The sequence below is a fragment of the Corvus brachyrhynchos genome, unplaced genomic scaffold (genome assembly GCF_000691975.1).
Source record: "Corvus brachyrhynchos isolate BGI_N302 unplaced genomic scaffold, ASM69197v1 scaffold307, whole genome shotgun sequence".
NCBI classification, from domain to species: Eukaryota; Metazoa; Chordata; class Aves; order Passeriformes; family Corvidae; genus Corvus; species Corvus brachyrhynchos.
This window is the reverse complement of record NW_008239288.1, coordinates 2,569,740-2,589,765: the sequence shown is the minus strand read 5'-3', so window position 1 is coordinate 2,589,765 and position 20,026 is coordinate 2,569,740. Positions and strand designations below refer to the sequence as shown.

General features: G+C 38.7%; 1 protein-coding gene across 3 annotated transcripts in view; it reads left to right on the top strand.

Annotated features, from left to right (window-relative positions):
- Window positions 1-20,026, top strand: part of CELF2 (CUGBP, Elav-like family member 2) — a 549,582-nt gene that overhangs the window by 226,156 nt on the left and 303,400 nt on the right. For all 3 annotated transcript variants that reach the window (XM_017740369.1, XM_017740364.1, XM_017740366.1), the window contains one exon: window positions 12,874-12,909. Coding sequence is in view for 2 of the 3 variants with exons in the window: in XM_017740364.1 (XP_017595853.1) it covers window positions 12,874-12,909 (36 nt within the window). In the remaining variant the exon portion in view is untranslated. The remainder of the gene's footprint in view (window positions 1-12,873; window positions 12,910-20,026) is intronic.

Genomic DNA, 20,026 nt, shown 5'->3' with positions numbered 1-20,026 from the left:
CAGTAGAGAGATTCTTTTATGAGAATAGGACTGGAAAGTAGCCTATAAAATATAGAGAGACGCCAAATACCTTTTATATCTAGCTTTAATTTATTATTGTTATAGTTGGCTAGCACAATAACAATAATAATTTTTCAGAATGATTAAGAAGTTATTGCTGGGGAAGGGATGTTAGCTGGATTTGGTCTTTCGATGTTCAAGCAATGAATTCCTCAATTTCTTCAAGTTCTTTTGCAGATTTACAGGGTGAAAAAAGGTTAATAATAGAATTTTTTTTACAATGTGTTCTATTGACTATAGATGGCAGATCTGACAGTTAAAATGAAATTTTTTCCAGAAGAAACTAATTATTTGAGATTTTATAGGGATGTATAATTATATTCACCTTAAAAAAAAAGGGGGGGGGGAGTTTTATTACAACTGTGCTTTTTAAAGAACAAGTGTCGAAATAAAAGTAGTAATTGTTCTTAATTATAGCTAACTGTAATTGCACATGACCGCAATATGCAGCACATCAGCAGCAGATTAAGAGATCCTGGCATATGTGTAGTGTGCAGAGCAACTTTGAGCAGAGGTGCAGTTTTATGAATATAGTTACATATCATTTAGGTCTCCTACTTCAAATTCCATCCATGTTGATTTTGTTTTATTTTTACAGCTATTATGGCAAGATAATTGTCAGTTGGAAAGTGCTGCTGCAATGATTTGTCTGTTAGAAACAAGTCAAAAACCTTCAAAAGGAAAACTTGTTTTCTTTTACACCAGTGATGTGGTGTGACCAGGGGAGATTTTCCCGAATGCCCCTGTCTGTCTCCTGATGCAGATAGATGGCTAGCCGGATTTTTTTCTTTAGCATCTCAATATAATCAGTACCGAATTCCCGAGGATTCTTCAGCATGGTTGGAAATCTTAGTTAGAAATCTATCCACAAGTTTTTTTTAGATTCAAACTCCTCGAAAATGTAACCCATGAGTCTTTAGACAATGTGAAAATGCTGCTTTGAACAAAATCCAGAAATGTGAATACCTAAAGGTAGAGTTTGATTTCTTCTCTTGCACCTGATTCACAGCCTCACTTTTTTCTTTCAGCTGAGTGCACGCAGCTCCTGTTTTTGAGTGCAGCGTTGCCTGTAATACATTAAGCTGTCATTACACAGTGAACTAAAGAGGGAGTACAGATGCTTAAAGGAGGCTGCTGAGCTTCAAAACTACTGGCTGCATTTCCTGCTCCAAAACAGGTCATTACTGAAAGAGCAGGGCTCAGTGTGCACCACGTTACCATTGAACGTGTGCACGGTCTTGTGATGGTAATTTCTGCATCTCTTTAGTACGTCAGATGTTTTCAGCCTTTGTCTTGATGTGCCAGGATACTCTCCCATGTTCCCAACTTGTTTTAAGCTGTTCCTTTTACCCAAAAATAAATAAAGCCCATCTGTCACTGAATGTCTTCTTTCCAAAACAGAGTTTTTCAAAATGTTTCAGTCTTGGGCCAGCAGCAGAGTTAATTTAGCCTAGAACCTGGTGGACCAGAAGGGATCTTTTGAACTGCTGAGATAGGGTTGGTTTTTTGCCCTGCTTGTTGGCACAAACTATAGCCTCAGTTGTAAGAAGCTGTGCTTCTATGATTTTTTGTCTTTGTAGTTTGGGAAAAGTGTGGATGCCTACCCCAAATCAGTAGAGAAGGCTCTCTGAAAGGACCGTATGGTTTTAAAAAAAGGGGTTTCACCAAGAGGGACAATAGTGCACAAGAAGTGACTGGCAGATATGTTCAAGAGTGAAAAGAAATTGGGTGGAATCACTCGGCAAAAAGAAAAGGTAAAATTGATGGCTGGGTACACAAGCAAACATGGTGAGGTGTAGGTATAATAGAAATTAAACTTATTCCTGCAGGTAGCAATAAGAAATCAAAACTTGTTGTTTTACTGCGTGGAGAATCTCATGATAACTGGAATGTTCTAAATAAATCATTCACTTCAAATGGCAGCACTGTAGCAAAAAATGTATCTATTACAGGGCTGTTAATAAGCAAATGTGAGCAGTATTTCTTGACAGCAGGATGTGATTGTTTTTTAATAAATCTGTGTTAAGCAGGAAAGGAATAAAAGCTGACACCCAAATAGCAATCCACTTTGGCTCCTGTTTTCTCACTCCAAGTATAGACAGATGCATTGACCCAGATCAGAAATTCTTGAAGGATAATTCTGGTTAGCAGAAGCCAACATGGAATCAAATGTGTATACATTTGTGTATGTGTTCCCAGAAAAGTTAATGATACCATTGCAAATGCTGAACATGTTCCCCACTCCTCTTTGTTAATACAGTGTTGCTTATGCTCTGCAATAAACTATTATTTCTGTGCTATTTCTGTAATTACATTTAATAATCATCTCTCACAGTCCAATAGTATCAAACGTAGGAGTCTTTTCAACAAACTATGATAAATAGCTCCTTGCCGAACTGTTGTACTTGAGGAAGCTTTATGGCTCTCTTTGTAAGATTTGTCATTTTCTTAATGCAGCTTCAAAAAGCTTCTGAGCTTTGTTATGGACTGTCACTGTATTTTTCCCTTCCCCCTCTGCCTTCAAGTGTAGCTGGGTAAATGAAGCTTAATGTGCCATTTCCAAGCACTGTGACACTCCTCCGGGGCTGGTTACATTTACCATTGCTAAAGTCTAAATAAGTGAGTTTTAATGAGCAGGAATGGTTGCTAATAGCCGATTCAGGTACTTAGTAGTCCATGTTATTTAACTCTGGTAGAATTACAGAACATAAATGGTCTGATGATTAATAGATGAACCTGCTACATATTGCAGCCTAATAGTTTTTGCCATTAAAGTACTATCTGAACATCTTTGGGTTTGGATGTGGCTGGGGAGAAAAGGGCTTGCTTGTAGATTTATATCACTGGTAACTTACACTGTAAAACACTTTATATCGTAATTTCACAACACCATCGATGTATTGTTCAGTAACATTTATGAACTTGTTAAAGAGCAATGGTACTTGTGTACTTCAATTTCCTGAGGTGGACAGCTCAGCAGATTTATTCTCTCTGGTTAGGGTTGTCAAAAATAAACTCAACCCATCCTTTTAAGGTCAGAAATAAGACAGGGAGTTAGATCTTAATCTCTCTTCTTCTTCTGTCCCATTAATTTTGGTCAGTGGTAGATGGACCAATAAGAATAGAACTTGACTGTGTTGTTTTTAACATTTCTGATTTGTGGGAGGACAGGTGGCGAGAGGGAAAAAAAAGAGGGCAAAAAAATAACAGATGAAAAACAAATGAGCAAGAATGAAGAAATAATAGCATCCAACATCTGTTGCAGTTTGTGCTGCGATACTCCAGAAGATACCGCAGTATTTATGGAAATAATATGAGGACTGTTTTGAACTGCAGCTAATGGGACACAGACTGCTGGCTGGCAGGCTTGTTCAGAGTCCTTTCTACATTTTTCCTGTTCCATATTTCAACCTGGTATCGTTGTATTTTAGATTATGAGGAGGAGATGTCAGGACAGAAAGGAGCTAAGAAGTAAACTTACCTTGACTAACAACCAGAAAAAGGAAGTAACTATTCCAGCAGGGGGATGAAAAGACAATATGGACAGATGTGTAAAGGAAATGTTGGCTATACTCGTGTTCCAGGTAGACAAGCTGTTTTCAGTAGTTCCTGTATCCATCCGATAAAAACTCTGCTGTAGAAGAGCAGGGGCTTTTCCAAAGCCATTGAATGCTTCTCCAGAGTCAGGGTTAAGGTAGCAGCAGCATTTTTCAGAGCTGGTTTCTGTTTCCATAGCTGGCAGTGTAGGCAGAGGAGTTTGCATCTGCCCATGGTACAGTGTGTGGCCATGCTCAGCGTCCCTCCTACAGTGTGGAACGTCAGCAGGAGTTGACTTTGTGGAATTTCTGGAATTTGCTCCTTCTGAGTGGAAAGATACAGCGAGAGTGCACCGCTCTCAAAACTGAAAGTGGGAAGAGCCTGCGCTCACCCAAAGCCTGGAGATTTGTGGAATTCTCAGGGGGGTTGTTGTTTTGGGGGGGTGTTTTTGTTGGTTTGAGGTTTTTTTAGTTGGTTTGGTTTTACTAGTGGGTTTTTTCCCTGGTAGTTGCCAATGCCTGTATTTCTGCATACTGAACTGGGCAAACAAGACCATCCCCTTCCTAACTTATATTAGTTCTCCCAAAGTACTTATACTTAGCATCTCACTTTGTTCTAGAAGTACCTGAGCTTCACAAAACTTCAGAGATCCCCAAATGGCTGTCTCAGCCCAGTCTGCATCGGCTAAGAAAATAGTAACTATTTGAATACATAATAGCTGAAGTATCCAAGTTGTTTAGCTTCAGTAAAGTATTTTGGGACTGGGATGAGATGCCATTTCCAAGCTTGGCATTTCTTGGCAAAGAATCAAGAGTTACTTCTCTGAAATAAGTTTAAATAAAGCCTCCAAACTTTTTGAGTGGCTTGAAGTTTGTGTATACTAGTGAAAGCATCTACCACCAGGGAACACCAGAGTTTTGAACTGTTGGCATTGTGAGATTTGTGAGGGAAATATGGGCAGGAAGAGTGAAGTGTGGGTATTCAACAGAAAACAGTTGTTAGGGTGGCTTTTTCTTTTTAGCATTCATCACTGAAGACATCAACGTTTGACCCAATCAATGGCTCACCACAAAGACACTTGTGTAAATTGTACACATAACTGGGCCTCTCACCCTACACAAGTCAGATAAAGTTTTGAATATCAGAAGATACTAACTGAAGCCCTGTACAACATGTCAGAAACTAAGGAAATAATCTAGGCTATCACCATCTATAGAACTTGAATAATTTCTGTGTCTTTTTGCATATATCTCATGCAACCTTGTGAATGTATGACTTCTTGGGGTTGCTCAGCCTGGAGAAAAGAAGGCTCCATGCACCTATAGCACCTTCCAGTACCCGAGAAGATTTAAAAGAAAGAGGAGGGACTCTTTATTGGGGAGTGTTGTGATAGAAGGGGTAACAGATTTAAACTGAGGAGGGTAGACTTATATCAGGTATTAGGAAGAAAATCTTCATTGTGAGGGTGGTGAGGCCCTGGCACAGGTTGCCCAGAGAAGCTGTGGCTGCCCCATCTCTGGAAGTCTTCAAGGCCAGGCTGGATGGGGCTTTGAGCAAACCGGTCTAGTAGAAGGTTCCCTGCCCATGGGATGATCTTCCAGCCCAAACTGTTTTATGACTCCATAATTCTTCTGGAGAATTAGCACGTGGCCCAGAATTCTCCCGCAGTTCTATATTTGTTCAACTAAATTTGACCCGAAGTTGCCACTGAGACTTTGGGTATGATTCCCCTCCTTTCCTTGGCACAGGGAGAAGAGGTGGTGGCAAAGTAACACTGCACCAGTGGCACTGTAGCATGAGCTACAGGTCAGTCAAATACCAAATGTGTAAGATTTTCTACCCTGGGAGATCACAGCAGGTTCAATGAGCATATGGGGAGGAACATCTGCTCTGTTTTGGATGATCTTTCTTCTCATTTTGGAGAGAGACAGAGGGTATTTGCCTCCTACTGAGCTCCCTGAGGCAGTTGCCTGTGCACCACTTCTTTCTCTTCCTGTACTAACAGGGTGAGGGTGTTGGAGTTGGTACCATGGTGGATTCTCCCCCATGTTCTTCCTGCTGCTTGCTGTGTCCTAGAGAGCCAAATCCTGTACCCATATGCTTTTTTTCTTCATTTCCAAGCTGTTAGCTTTCAAAATGCAACACTTGCCTGAGAAAACATGGCAACAGCCACATCCATGAAGGCAGCGTCTGACCTTGGAGCAAAGCACCAGAATGTGATCTTCCTTCATTTCTTCTCCATGCCCTGGCATTTCTCCCTGATGACCCTGGAATTGCATCCCATCCATGCCCCCATTACCAGTCGCTAAAATCGACACTGCTGTGTTTCGTCCATAATTTCTATCTTGTTCTTTAATACCAGAGCAAAAGATGTATGAAAGAGAAGTTTCATCCGATGTCTGGTGGATAGTTAGACTAGGGGCCAAAATCTGAGCTGGGAGTTGTAGTTAAATTGCAAGGAGTGAGAATTTGGCCTGAATTATGTTTTGACTTGCAAGTCATAATATTGCTGTCTTCAGAGACGTTGGGGTGAAGGTTAAATAAAAACTTAATTTTTATAAAATATGAACTAGTCACAGTGATGAAGGCAGCTTTTATTTGGGGTATTATTTGTACACAGGATGTACACTGGACTTGAACAGTTTTGGTGGCAGGTAAATCACTGAATACATAGAGATTTCCTTCCTCATACCTAGGGAGGAATTAAAAATTCAGAAGTAGCAAATTTAGAATACTGAAAAATGTGGCTTTTAAAAATAATTGTGGGAGAAAACAACAAGCATGTTTGCTCATGTCCTTTATCTCAGTCAGCTAATCTTCCAGAATGTCACATTGCATAGAAATAGATTTTTACATATGAACTTGTTACATCACTTCCTAAAAAAAGACTATTTAGCTTGTACTTAAATAGCACATTCAGAGACTGTTTATGCAGAATTTCTGCTGCAAATGTGTGATCCTTGTTAGGTAGCTAAGCTCGGTGTGAAGCTTTAAAATGGCATTGTATTTATTTGCTACTTACTGTGTGAAAGAATACTTACAGAAGTATCAGTTTGAAGGCTTGATAGTTTTCAATAGTTTAAGGGTTTTGAAAGATGAAATTGGTTTTGACCATTTTCATCTCTAGTTGGCATAGGGAACAATTCTACCAAAAAGATATGTAAAAAGCATGTGATATGGAGAAAACAAAACCTTCTCTGAAATCTATCAAATTAATCACAGCAAAACTGAATCCAGAATTTAAACCCTATATTTTATCCAAATGTAGCCAGTTTATGTTGCTTCACGCTAACAAATCTGAGAAACTATCCAATTTAAGACCAGTGAAATATCTTGTGTCTCACAACGGTATTTCAATACACACTATTAATTCTTCCAAGTCAAGGCAGACGCAGTCCCCAATGTGATTTTAGGAAGAGCAGAGACAACAATGTGTCTTTGGAGGTTCCATTTTTCACCTGGAATGTGAAATCAATATCCTGACCATTTGTGGTCATTAAAAATCCCACTGCACCATTCTGAAAAAGTAGAGGCATTGACTCCCAAGTCTTGGTGAAGCTCTGACAAAGTAATTATATTCCTCCTGATACGACCTTCCTTTTAAAGCTAATTTAAAGTTCCTCTTCATCTGTTCTCCCCTGCTTCGAGTGGAAAATCCTTCTTATCCTTTTGTAAACTTTTCTTTAGTTCTGCTTTGTACTGACAATTAGTGGCTGTCTTGCCACATTACTGATGCATGTCTAGGAGCAGAGAACATGTCTGCAATTGTGGACCCTACAATTAGAAAAGCTTTATTGGTGGTCTGGTTGAGGGGTGTTGTTCAACAACAAATTTTGGAACCTTCTCTACCCCGATTTTCTTGTGTTGCTCAGTCAGTGGTGCAGTGCCTGTGTGTAGGCAGAGCCAGGTAAGAGTGGTCAAAAAATCAGGTATGTTGTTTGTTCTGGCAAGTCAGATTTGCCCCTGGGGCAAAGAAAAACTCGTGGTTATGGAAATATTTCAAGGTAGAACTTCCTAGTTATCAACATTATTGCAATTTGTCACACACATCCGCACCCTTGGCATTATCCAGTTATGCCCAATGGATGTTCCTGGAAAAAACCTCATAACTTTTCAAGTCATCATCCAAAATAACTCATTTCTCTTCAACATGTACTTTTTTCTGTTTACAAATATATCCCTTCCAGTAAGATCAATGCTTGTGTCAGTTGTGGGACTCTCTTTAGTGAAGGGTTGAATGTTTTACCCAAATCAGAAATACCAGCTTAACCTATTGGGGTTTTTTTTTGCTTTAAGAAAAATGAGCACAAGTAACAGAAGTTTCTGCTTCTGTACATCCCAGGGAATCAAAGGCATCATGTTCACCTGTCCTGGAGAAGACAGGACCTTTTAACCCTCCTTGTTGAAATGTTGACTGATGGCTCTGATGCCTAAAACCAAGACCTCAGGATTAGGACTCAGGGTTAGAACTCACCTCTTTCCAAACTGGAAGAATCCCCTGTTCTGCATCCTGGGGCTTCTCTTCTTGCATTTGATCTGCATTCTTATTAGCACACCATACATATCCCTTCTCCAGCTTCGCCCTTATCCTCATGTGCCTTGTGTGCCGTAGGCGGGCTTTATCCTCTCCCCAAAGTGTGAGATGGGAAAAGGAAGAACGGTAACACGATTGCGGGAATGTGTTGCTGCCTTTTTTTGCATCTTCCCCAGCGCCCTGACAGATTGCTTAGCTAGAATCCATATGCTTTCCTTTTCAGAACAAAAATTGTTCTTGGTGGAGACCTAAAGCTTCCAAATCATGAAGGGTCATGATCCTGCAGAATTAAGAGATGATTTCTAAGTGTAGTCTTGACTTGTATGGTTTGAACTCAGTACTTGCTCAGGTTACTGGTGTGCATTTAGCCCAGTATATATCAGATGACCTTGGGTGCCCTTTAAAACCTGCCCTGTTTCTTGTGCCTCAGTTTACATCTCTGCAGAAACACAGCAAAAATCATCAAATGGTTTGGGTTGGAAGGGACCTTAAAGATCATCTCATTCCAAGCTCCATGCTGTGGGCAGGGACACCTTCCGCTATCCCAGGTTGCTCCAAGCCCTTTCCAACATGGCCTTGAACACTTCCAGGGATGGGGCAGCCACAGCTTCTCTGGGCAACCTGCAAAATGTTGCAGAGTCAAACTTCAGAGCTGTGTTGTGCCAAATCCTGCGTGTAGGTGGGTAACAACAGCTGCCAGTCAGCCTCTGAGAGAAGAGCACCATATGATTTCTCAGTGAACAAAACATTTAATATAAACACAACACTTTCCAGATATTATGAAGAGCTTTTCCTGAACAACTCTTTTTAAACAGAACTATTAGGCAATAAAGTCTGTTTGCTGATCTTTATGCAGATCTTCCCACTTCCACTTCACTGTAAGGTTTTGACTAAAATATTTATACTTTTCTGCTTTGGTATACATCCTACTCCAATCCTACGGGAAGGATTTCTCAGCCTGTAGAGAGAAATGACAAACTGCGTGTGTGGTGCTTGGTTCACCCACACTGGCTCTCTGGGCTTTGATAAGAGCTACGTGGTCCTCTCGATAGTGCAGAGCCTCTGCAGTAGGTCAAATCTCCTCACAGGTCTCAGAAACAATTGGTAAACCTGTGTTTTGCTTCTTTGGAAGACCCCATGGGAGGGTGTAATATTTTGGGGTGCAGACCTCCCACCCAGCACTGTCCTGGTTTCAACAGCACCTACATCTTCCATATGTACAGATGACGTTGTCCCAAATCTGTCCTTTGCAGCTGAACACAAAATGCTTGGAAATTGTAAATGACCTCCCTGTAAATACTGCCCTGCTCTTCCCTAATGTCACCTTCCTTGTAACAGCTTTTCCAGGGTGTTCAGCCTGGTCCTCTCCCGGCCTTAGGACTGCTGTGCATTAGCTCATCCCATTTGCATTGGAGCTGATTTCAGTGGAATTCAGGGCAGCTCTGACAAAGCATTCAAGTTTCCATCCTCACTCTTTTTCAAGGTCATCCTTTCATATCACAGACAGGATGTAAAAATACATGATCTTATATTCATTCTCCCTTTGAGTATTATCCTCTTGTTTTCATCCAAGAAATTTTTTTTTCCTCTACATACAGTAAATTCAGAGTTATATTTATTGTGTGTGTCATTGGGGAGTACTAGGGGTCTGAAAACTGGTTATACAAGTCTAGTTTCGATTTCTTGAATGACTACAGAATGAGTATCTTTTATCTTTAAATAAACTTTAAGGGTTTTCTTGATGAGCAATTTGCTCCAAAAGATTTTCTTTTTTAAACTGTCATGAAATATATTTATAGAGTGGTGTTTCAATTCCTGATATTTATAGGAACACTTACAGTGGACATTAACCATCTTCAGCAGCCCATGTACCATTTACTTCCAGTGGCATAGGGGGGATAATTGTGTTTGTTTTCTGGGAAAATAATATTTTTGGTTTCACAATCTAAAGGGGGGCTAATGTGTTTTTATGGTAAAAGTGTTTACTGAGCTGATGAGAAGCAATGAAATCTTCAGACAGTTGGGAAGTAATCAGACTTCATTTACTTGTGAGTTTGAGTTTTATTTGAGTTGGATCTGTATTTCAAAAAGTGTTACCTTACATATTTTTGCTCAAAAATTGAATTTGATCTGACTAAATGTGAAATTGGCAACACAATTAATTACATTAAAAATGTATATGTTAAAGATCTGCAGTGTCTTTGTTTAACATTCTGATCACATTCAGATTTTTTTACCACTGCATCGACTATTTAATAATTGTTTCCACAATCTCTTGTAGAGAGGGTTATTTAACAAGAATGAAAATCTTTAGAAATTTGGATGCACCAATCACTCACTGCTCTGCTCAGAGGCTGAGAGTGTGGTTCCAGTCTAACATCCACTTTTAAACCTACATGATTCTGCTTCTTGACGCTTCCTGCAGTACCCACCCATGATTTGCCAGGTTGTCTCTTTAAGCTGGATGAGCAACTGCTATTTTATAAAATGTGCTGCCATACCCTAAAGCAATAAGGTTTGTGCCATTCTGTTATTAGAACAGTAATGGGTAGCTAAAGGCTACGGAGCCCCTTTAGAAGAAGAAACAAAGAGATACCCAGATCCAGGTTCTTTCCTTCAAAAAATATGCATTTCAATGAAAAGAGATGATGTCTGGGATTAACGGTGGAAAGGGAAAAAGTCCTGACTGTTGGAACCATTTAGTGATTCGGTTCTTTGATAGGTTACAAAAAATATCATATTAATTCTTTGAACTGTATAAATCATGAGTAGGGCTTGGAAAATAAGGCGGTGTGATACCAATGTGAGGAGTTTAATGAAAATAAAATATATAAAATGTACAGATGTATCAAATAACCCCTTAGAAACCAAGTCTGTATTGATCCACTCTAATTTCATTTTCTTATCTCTTTATATTCACTTCCTCTTGCTCCTGGCTGTCACCTTTGATGTCATTTATATCATGGACTTTGTTCATCACAGACACCTGCTAAATATTTACCTGTCTGCCTTAGCTGGGGTGGGAACTAGTTTTTTCTGAGGGAGCTTAAATATCTGCTGGACTGTTGCTGAGTATTGCATGCCAGAAAAGAGCATGAGCCATTTTTTATTTCTTGTTTAGTCTTCTTTGCAACCACCAAACACAGTTCTGATCTGTGCCTTTTGAAGCAAAGCACTGGGAGGTTTAAGGCAACCTTCTGTGCCCAGCAAACTGCACAGCTTGGAGATAGACACTCTGAAAATGCAAAGCCAGGCATGTTTAGAGGGACCATTTCATTTCCTCTGACACTGTAATGGAGACTACAATTGCCAGTAACCATTAAGGAAAAAGCCTCGGTGTCACTGTGTGATGTCCAATATAAAAATAATAATTTATAATTAAAAAAATTATACCCTCATAGCTGCTCATAGTTCATATAGTGCCAAAAACTATGGGGGATCTAGAAAGATCTCCCGAAGAGGAGCTCTGAATTATTGTGGTTTAAATATATTAACTCTGTAGTTGCCCCCATCAAGAAAAGTGACTTCAGAATATGGGAAAAGGTTCATACTCTTGCAACAAAAATGTATAGGTTTGGTTCCAAACAAAGAGATCACTAGGCCCATAATTTTGGAAATTGTTACAGCAAGAAAGATTTTGGGACCTGTCTTAACTACTACCACCTGCCCTTACAAAAAAGGTTCCCCCCCAACTGTAAAAGAGGATGAAAGGATTTTCTCTTCCTCAGCTGTAAATAATAATAATAAAATATTATGCTGAGAATTGTCCCATACCATAAGTTCCATCGACAGAGGTGAAATTTTGCAGTTTGCATCTCAGCTGAGGCAAACAGGGTATGAACCCACCAGTTGCCTTTCATGCAGCAAATTTATATATTGGACATAAATTTCATAACTGCACAAGAAAACTGCGGAATGAGATGGGAATACAGTCAAATCTAAGACAATGAGCCCCCTTATGCCTTGTTGCTGGTTTTTATGGTCCTATGTATGGGAGAGAAATGAGAAACAGAGCTATCCAGCTATTTTCCTGATGCTTGGATAAGGTCTAGGCAAATGTGCTGGGAGGGAAACAAGGACACACAGTGGTGGTAGATCTGAGATGTATTTTAAGGACTGTGTACATAGGTAATGGTAATGTATTTAATTGTGCTTTAATGTGACAAACCACTACATTAGCCCACTTCCACTATCTGGCACTCAGCTTCCTTCAAATAAATTGCACACCCACAAAAGGTTTTTAGACAAGTAAACTGGATGAAAAGTCACAAATTCAGAAAATAACTATTGTTGCAGACCAGCATAAGAAGATTTAACATTAGCATGGTAGTTTCTCAGTGCACAACCTGATTGTAGAACTGTCTAATGCCTTGCTTTTGCTGCAGCACTGAAATAAAAGGGAACATTTTCCACCGGAAAATTGGCCCAGTGCTACGTTTTGTCTATGTAAGATCATGCAGTGCTGGCATTTGAAATAGTGATAATTTTATGCCTAAAAAAATGAGTAATTGTACCACAGAGAACTTGATTCTGATGAGATCCTTAGATCACACTCCATCATCTGCTTTTTCACATTCTTTTGTATACGATCGGGGGAATCGCATCCGCCAGTGACGCGTTTGCGTACGGAGCTGTGGATGTGTGTCTGCAGTCCTATAAAATACAAGCGGTATAAAGGCGTCTTTAAAATTTTATAGCTGTTTAAAACACAAACTAAGTTTTCCTCCCTTTGTGTCTTTCAGAGAGACTGCCACAGAGTTATCTGGAACGTTACCAAGGTAAGCAAGTTCCTCTAAACTGCGTCTGTGTGTCAGTGTCTAGAAGGTGCTGAAAGAAGCACAACCTTTGGAGCCAGAACATGATCCTTTTCCTGAGGAAAACTGCTGGGATACTGAAAACTGGGGTGCAGAGAGGAGAACACTCCCTGCATGCCACAGACAGACAAATTACACCGAAATACTGGCACAGCCAAGCCCACACAGCTTAAAGCGACGGGTTGAAGTTGCTTTGAGGCTCAGCACAGTTGTGCACCTGATGAGAAAAATCCCAGCTGTGGCTTCCTTCCAGCTGTGCAATTATACCCATGGCAGGTGGTTTGGCTTTTGCTTTACATTTCACCTGAGGGATGAGAGGAGGGAAACTTGGAGGTAGGAGGAAAGAAACGCTGTGATCTTAAGGCATTTTCATCTGGAAGGCAGGAAAGCAGCTTAGACCAAATTCTTCTGTGCTGAGAAGGCTTTTCATAAAATAATAGAACTAGACAAGACTCCCAGGCTGAGAGAGAGGTTTTTGAAGAGAGACCTGCCTACATATTGTCAGAGGAGGCAATAAAATGCTGTAATCATGCAGACAGAGAAAAGGGTGGAGAGAAGGGAAACAAAAAAATCTGATATGGTAATCTGTCACTTAGCAGAGATGCCTGGTGAGTTAAAAAAGATGCTCTCAGTCCACTTGTATTTTCTGCCACTGGTTTTGCACTCTGAGGTGCAGGAGGTTTTAGTGGGGTTATGGTTTTGGGGGCTTCTGCTATCCTCTGATTAAAGCAGCATTGTAGTTCAAACAATATATCATTTTAAAAGAATATTTCAACAGGAAGGACAGTTTTCTTTAAGCATGGCAATACATGCAAGTTGTTTCTGATTCTAAGGCAGAAAAAAATATCTGCCTTTCTTTAGGGGGTGTGTGGTGTATATTAGTCGATTTTTTTATATTGATAAGCTGTAAAAATGTATATTTTCACTATATATGATCACTTCACCCTCTGTAATGTACCTCTTTGTTCTGTTTGTACAAATTTGTGTGTTTTATATGATTTGTTCATTTAAAAGATACTTTTTTTTTATGGTTTACTGTCACTTGGTCTCCGTGGTTGTGCAAGCAAATATTCTGGTGAAATTTTGCCATGTGTTTGAAGTGCTGACCAGTGATCAGGCCTACCTGGCCCCAAAGATTTTGTTCATCTTCCTTGCAAAATAATTGCATTTCTTCATACACACACAAAAAAAAAAAGAATTGGGATTCAACAGAGTAGCCACCTCCTTGGTCAGGAATCTCAGTATTGATGCTTAGCTGTATCTTTTAATAGTTTTAGTGCTAAAATATTTCCAGTTTCACTGCACTTGGTGAGGTATTATAGGACTAATATACTGGAAACATGGAGTCCTTACACTGCAGAAATGAATTCCACTTTAATTTGAAGTCAAAATGAGACACATAAGTGTTTGAATAAACATCCCGTTTCGTACTTGCCATTAATGATTGTCTAAATGTGCTTTTTGAATTATTACCACAAGGCTTTAATTTCAACTGCAGCAAGATGTCACAAGTAAAATCAGATTATACCAGCAATGTGCACATGGCATCGTAACTGTGTTATAAATATTAAACCAAATGATCTTGTCATGATTTAAAACAAATGTTTCCAGCTAGGCACAGGTTGGCTTGTCCTCCAGCCTTCTCCAGGATTCACCTGTTCCTGCATTCCTCTAAGCAAACAGCTCCTTGGGGTTTTTAATCTTATGTTGTGATGTATTAATCTAATATTTTTTGTTCTCCTTTCAAATGTCAAGTGAATTGTTTTGCTATTATTAATTCATAACAGCGAAATAGTCTAATTTCCCCACCAACACCACATCTTCTGACACCTTCACCCTGAAACCACTTTACAGCTTATAAAATTTTAGGTGTTGCACCTTGAAATGACAAAGTTAATAACCACTTTCCCATCATTGCTGGGATTCCCATCACTGTATTTTGTCCAGTAGGGCAGAGCAAGCCCCCTGTAACACTGGAAATCCAACTCTCCTTTGCCCAGGCAAGCATGATGCCTTTTCCCAGAGCAGTAATGACTCTTGAATATATTTGTGGCCAGGATTGCTCAAATCCTTTTCATGCACTTGCAAATCTGGTGAAAGGGTTTTCACTGCAAAGGACGTAAGTGTGAACAGATGTGTCTGTACTTGGAATATTTTGTCTGGCTGTCAAGAAAGTTTAGGCACTGGTGGCATTAATTTTTTATTGTCGTTGTTGCTGTCATTAAAAAAAAATCCTCAAAAAGTCCTTCTGATTTTTTCATAGTTCAATTAAAGAGGTGGAATTAGGGATTTGCTCACATAAAGTCCTGTAATTAGTCAGAAGTATAGGAGTCAGGAGTATATTTTGAATATTTTCCCATCTTCAGTAGTAACCAAAAGAGGTTACATATGTGGATTTTTTTGAAAAAAGCAAATATAACAAAGTGTCTTGGTAAATGGTGGCATTTTAATATATTCATTTTTCATTAAATAGTGCTGATGGTTCTCTAATGATTATATTTAAGAGGAAGAAGAAATCACCCTTCTTCTTGCCACTGAAGTATGTGTATCACTGATAGGCAAAAATAGAAAAATGTGAGTTGGTGGACATAATTTAGTAGGAAAGATAATAGATTAACTTTGCCTGTAGAAAGATATAAAAATATTCGGTACAATTATATTGTGTCAGTTCTAATTTACCAGTTATTTCTGATGATTTCGGGAAGCTCAGGCTTGAGAATGAATTGAAAATTCAAACTTAAAATGTGATAAAGAAGCTTTACAATTTTTATATTAAATGACATTATTATAACTATGAATGTATATTGTTTTTTTGAAGAAAGGCTTTCTGTGAGCAACAGCACATCAAAGAAGAGATCTTCACAAGGAAAACTTTACAATAATATTAAGTTGTTCATTGCATGACCTATTTAGAGTACTCAGATACCTCTTGTTGTAGACTACGTAATTAAATTTTAAATGGAACATGATAAAGAAATTATACTGGTGATCCCTAGAGATTTGAATACCCTATTTGGATCTTTACAAGAGTGTAGCGAAGGCATACTTTTAAAATTTAATAAAGGTCTGGCCTATTTTTTTTTTTCCTTTTAGATGTTCTGTAGCTGCTATGGCAGTTCTGTTTCAAACTGTGTTTGCTCTCAACACTTCATAGTCAGTACCTGCAATGACAGAGCAAACTTAAAGTATTAGAAGAAATACAGTTTAACTTGAGAAAGTCACCATTAAAAAATGACAATTAATGAATGGAGACAAACTTCAAAATCTTGGGGAAGCTAAGCTTGTAAGCTGGTAAGCCTTTCCTGGACCTGCCTCTGAGCTCAGCAGTGGAGGGGAGCAGTGAATGAACACGCTGAAGTCCTGGAGCACAGTGTGAAGCCCTGTGGGCATGAGGGAGATGATGTTTGGAGCTTAAAGGAGAAAATACTCAGCTTCAATTTCAAAGGAATTATTTCAGTCTCTAGCCACTTCTGTTTGTTTCTGTGAAAGTTACTTTATATTTAAAGAAGAACAAATATTTTAAATATAGACTAACCGCATGGATTATTTATTTGCTTAATACTAGGTTAGTATTAACAGAAGGAAAATCTGGGCTACTTTTCCACTTTAGTGTACTGGCTCAATTTTTCATTTGACTCAAGGGGTGTAAAGTTTAAATGGTCACTTCCTTCTCTAACCTGTTAAAATAAGAAAAAAAAATCAAGCTAATTATTTGCATATATATTTTTCATGGAAAATTTTGTAGAAATATCACTGAATCACCTGCTTAAATCTTGAGCAAAACTCAAGGAAACTTGTATTTTGAGGTGAAGGCCACCTTAAAATTGTCATTTTGAAATTTTTTTAGAAGCATGGGAGGAAATCTGCAGTGGATACATTAATGTGAAAACAAGCAAGTGTGTTCAGAATGAAAATGGAAATCTTTGACTTGTCCTTTAATTTTAGTAATCTACAAACTTAATATATTTTATACCTGTGGTCTGGAGTAGGGTGCAAACTTTGGCCCTCTTGAGCTGGGGTTTTATTCTCCACCATTCCATAAATTTCTTTACTAATGTCTAAGTTCCATTTGCTGTAGAGAGTTCTGTTCTCGAGTGTCTACAGCATTTTGAAAATAGAATTTAAGTACTGAAGTCACTTTGGTGCTTTTGAAAAATGTTAACCTGCAACTTCACCATTATTGAAACCTAATGCAACTAAGCTTTTATCTAAAGCAAAAAGAAGAATTGACAGCCCACCATATGACAAGCAAAATGAAATCTCTTGATCACTATCTGTCAGCAGTCTTTCTAATACCATTGTGTTAGGGAATGATATGTCTTCCAAGAAGCTCAGTACACAAGGTTTTGAATCATTTCTGTCTTGACAGCCTAACACAAGTAACTACTTGTAAGTGCTTGGATGAATTATAAAATCTATGTGGCTCTGAAGAGTGAGTTAATAAAACATCTATGAGCATTTTAATTACTATGAAATGAAAAAGATTTTTTTCCTGACAGTAATAGGGGCATGGTCTAAAGACCAACCTCACATCTCAATTGCTGTTTTCACTGGGTTTGCACGGACCGTGGGAGTTGGGGTTACCTTCCATGTTTGCTCTTTTGGCTCCCTCCCAGCTGAGATCTTCTGGCAAGCAATTTCTCTCCCTCGAGAACAACAGGTCATACCTTTCAACCCTCATGTTTTCATGTCCTCTCATGTCACCGGTGCTGCTTTGCCAGTTATGTCAGGCTTGAACGCCCACCTGCCTACACCAGGCATGTCTCTGCCAAACTATGACAGAATTTTCCACACCTCCACCAAATATTTACTGAAGCTTTATTCTCCCTTATATAAAGCAGGTATTTGGCATAGTCCATTTGTGACCCTCTCTTCTAATGGAGAACTTTTGCTTTCCACCTTCAAATAAATTCCTTCTCAAAACTCACTCTTGTTTTAGAGGCTTATAAATAATTGGTCAAGAAAACATTGCTCATCCCGGATGGCAGGCAGTGCTGCTAACATTAAAATATCTTGAATGTCAAACTATATGCAGTAATCCAGAGCTAGTCTTTGGAAATGATATCATCTTCTATCTTTTCCTAAACCACACCATTAAAAAGAAAAGAAAAAGATTCCAGTCCTCGATATTTAAATGTTCTCAAGTCAACTGTCTTAAAGAGCAGATTTTCCATAATTTGGAAATCTGGATGCCTTCTATTTTCTAAAGAAAGTAATTATTTTGAAATGAGATGAGAATTTAACTAATCACTCCCTTATCAAAAAAAAAAAAAAAAAAGTAAAAAAAAATCTGATGTTTGACCTTTCTCTTTGCCTCATTTAAAAGCATTACTTCTTTCATCTAACCTTTGAGCTGCTTTTCTGTACTGCAAGCAGGACTGCCTGTAGCCCACTATATCTGCTGTAGAGGAATGCCCTGATGGTGTTTGGTCTTTGAGGCACTGGAATATAAATTAATTATTTGGGATGGTAACAGGTTTGGTGTTATTGTAAGCATATCTGGAGGTTTTGAGGAAATAATACACAAGGTCTCTTCACTATTCTAATTTTTATTTTTCCGAAGTAAAGCGTCAAGATCCTTAAAATGCAACATGGAGCTATTCCTTGTAGTAGCTGTCGATATGTCTTTTTTTGTTGTTGTTTTACAGCTATTTTGAAATATGTTTTTTACAGCTAATGATAATCTTAAAACACACTTATGTGCAATCTGATCCCTTTCTAAAGAGATATTTTTAAAATTTTAAGAGGAGCCTAAGGAGCATAGAGGTGATTATCCATATGTGCTTACTGATGACTTGCATTCAAAAATTACTAAGATACCAGTGGCAGGATTCACGTTGCCTAAATTTAGCTCTCACAGAAGTCCTCTGTCAAAAGAACCAGGGAGAAATGGAGAGAAATAGGGGCCTCACCTCAGGACAAGGTGAATAACCTTGGGAATTGTTTTTCTTCCTCCATTGCCTGAAAATGGAGCCTGGGGGAATAGCACAGTCTAGATGTCACACCTGATGATAGCTTTAATTTAAGGTGAACAGCCTGACTTTTACAAGTGTTAAAGTGCCAAGTGACGTAAGCTGATGCCTGCTGGAGTTTTGAGGACATTGGCATGCTTAACCTCAAAAAAACTTTCAATATTTCGTGCTTAAGTCCTAAATATAGATCCTGGGAAGGAGGGGAAAAGTCAGACAGAAATCATTGTTGGACATGATACAGCTCTGACCCAGAATGCAAAAACTCTTCTCACAGTGTAGAGCCCTCAGAAATCACAGCAGTCCTGAAATGGTTCCTAATTATATGTAGACTTTGAATCTTAAAACTGAGTGTAAGTGATTTTACTCAGTCCTGGTTTTGGAACCCACAACCCTTTTTACCCAGCAAGTGTAGGCATCTCCCACAAACGTTAATGAATTTGACAGCAGATTTTTATCTTAAAAGTCTGGTAGAGCTTTTGTTTTTATTCCCTATTGTGAAGCTCTAAAACTAGAGACATATTCCCTTCTCTCTTTTTTTTTTTTTCTGTTATTCACCTTAACCAGACTTCCAAGCATCTTTTCAACTTGTTTTACAAAGCATTGCTAAACGTGCCCAAAGAGGACAATGTGCAGTAGAAATGAAAGGACTTAGATCTCTCCATTTCCATTGCTGAAGGTGAATTCCAAGATCGCAATTATTTTTATTTACACAGTGCCTAAAGAGTACTAAATACTTTATGGAACAAATACAAGACCTCTTGTAAAAAGCACGCATTCCTATAATCTAATTTTAGTCTCAAATCAGGCAGTATGAATGCTAAGCAGCAGGGCTTGAAGAAACACAGAAGGTGTGTGAGGGCCACACTAACGAGATTGAGCAGTTATTTAGGTTCATTATCTGTCCCACTTAATAACACCGCAATATCTTGCTGGTTTAAGTTAAATTTACATTGGCCTGTGGAGAACATTTGACTGACACAAGAATGGTATTTCTTGGGTTTGATCAAAAAATGAGCCTTTGAAAAGGGGTTTGAATGAAGGTAGAGAAAGGGACCATTACACGTGGATTTTGAGATGCCATTCCAATGTAAGAAGCAGCAAATGAAACC